This window comes from Trichechus manatus, unplaced genomic scaffold (genome assembly GCF_000243295.1).
Source record: "Trichechus manatus latirostris isolate Lorelei unplaced genomic scaffold, TriManLat1.0 scaffold00258, whole genome shotgun sequence".
In the NCBI taxonomy this organism is placed as follows: Eukaryota; Metazoa; Chordata; class Mammalia; order Sirenia; family Trichechidae; genus Trichechus; species Trichechus manatus.
In genome coordinates this window covers 1,597,604-1,599,317 of record NW_004444194.1, presented here as the reverse complement: position 1 = coordinate 1,599,317, position 1,714 = coordinate 1,597,604, and the positions used below count along the sequence as shown (strand labels likewise).

Below are 1,714 nucleotides of genomic sequence, written 5' to 3'. Positions count from 1 at the left end.
TTCTCTGGGGGGCTGTATTTTCATTCATAAATATTTACCAGCCCTCCCTGGGTGACGTTATACATCCCCATCCCACTGACATCACACATGAACACGTGACTGGCTCTGGCCAATGAACTGTGTGAGTAGAAGTGACCTGGGTCACTTCTGGGCATAAGCCTCAAGAGCCAACATAGTTGGCCATACTCTCTTTGATGTGCAATGTCTCAGGCTGCTCTGCCGGCCTGAAGACCAGGAGAGATGACATGGGGCAGAGCCATGGCCAACTTGCAGTAGACAGGCACCGAGAACAAGAAATAAATGCCTCTGTGATGTCTGTAACTGAGGTGCTGGGGCTGCTTGTTACTGTAGCACAACCTGGTCTGAACTGACTGATGCGTACACATTCCATGCAGTGTGTGTTCCCTCTGGAAACCACAGGAGGGAGGGCTGCCCTGCAGACTGGCATTTGCTCGGAGGATGCTGCTGTTCCCTCCCCAGAGGCTCCCAAAGCTACTTCCTGGGTGTGTGTGTGGTAGGTCAGCTCTTAAAACCAAATCTGCTGCTGTTGAGTTGATTCTGACTCATAGTGACCTTACAGGACAGAGTAGAACTGCCCTATAGGGTTTCCAAGGCTGTAATCTTTATGGAAGCGGACTGCCACATCTTTCTCCTGCAGAACGGCTGGTGGATTCGAACCTCAGACCTTTCGGTTAGCAGCCAAGTGCTTAACCATTGTGCCACCAGAGCTCCTTGTCAGCTCTTAATGGGGGATGCAATTGGGAAGTGGCACCTCATTTTTCTCCAGGCTGTATTCCTCCATCATCTTGTCCCCCTGCTCCTGGAAGGTGATGATGATCAAGGCCACAAAGATGTTGACAAAGAAGAAGGGGAACACCACAAAGTAGACGACATAGAAGATGGACATCTCCATGCGGTACCCAGGACTGGGGCCCTGGTTCTCGAAGGTGGCATCCACCGAGTGCTTGAGGACCCTGTGAGGAGTAGGCGAGGGAGGAGAGGCAGGGAGGAGAGAGGAGGGCACCCGAGAGGTGATGAGGAGGGCGGGGAGAGGGTGACAGTGGGACAAGGGCATGGGAGTGGAGGAAAATATTAAGAGGAAACGAAATGAATGTAGTAACTGTTCTCCAACTCGAAAGACCATGGTTACTCTGGGAAGATGGAAGTCTTCCCACTTCCTTGGTCTCTGGGGAGTGTTGACAATAACACCAGGTACTTCGACTGCCACACACTGAGGCTCTAGCATGTGCCAGATATGATGTTTCATAGTTTATTTATTTTCCCAGCAAGCCTCTCAGGGAGGTAATCACTGGCTCCATTGTACAAACGAGGAAACTAAGGTTCTACAATTCATAGTGACTTTTCCAAGATCATCTACTCAAAAGTGGCCAACTGGAGATCTGAAGCCAGGTTTACAGTGAGGGATGGAAAAAGTACGGGGCAACGGAGGCAGGTGTATGGGGGGTATCTCAGCACAGGCAGAAGTGGGTGCTGAGGAGGTGCAGTAGGGATGCACATAGGAGTGTGCACAGCTGCTGTGTACAGGTGCCCAGATACACTGTGCACACTGCTCAAGGGCTCCGTGTCTGAGGGACGCCATTCATACTTAGACATGATAGATATGTGTATTTATTACAACAGTTTTTGGCACGTGGCCATAAAGTCCCTTGTTTGAACAAAATCATTAAGTATGTTGCAACAATTTTCTGAGAGA

General features: G+C 50.1%; 1 protein-coding gene across 1 annotated transcript in view; it reads right to left on the bottom strand.

The window, feature by feature from the left end:
• The window catches only part of CACNA1A (calcium voltage-gated channel subunit alpha1 A), a 252,427-nt gene that overhangs the window by 41,871 nt on the left and 208,842 nt on the right, over positions 1–1,714 (bottom strand). Inside the window, exon 25 of the mRNA XM_023724768.1 lies at positions 773–974. Coding sequence (XP_023580536.1) covers positions 773–974 — 202 coding nt within the window. The remainder of the gene's footprint in view (positions 1–772; positions 975–1,714) is intronic.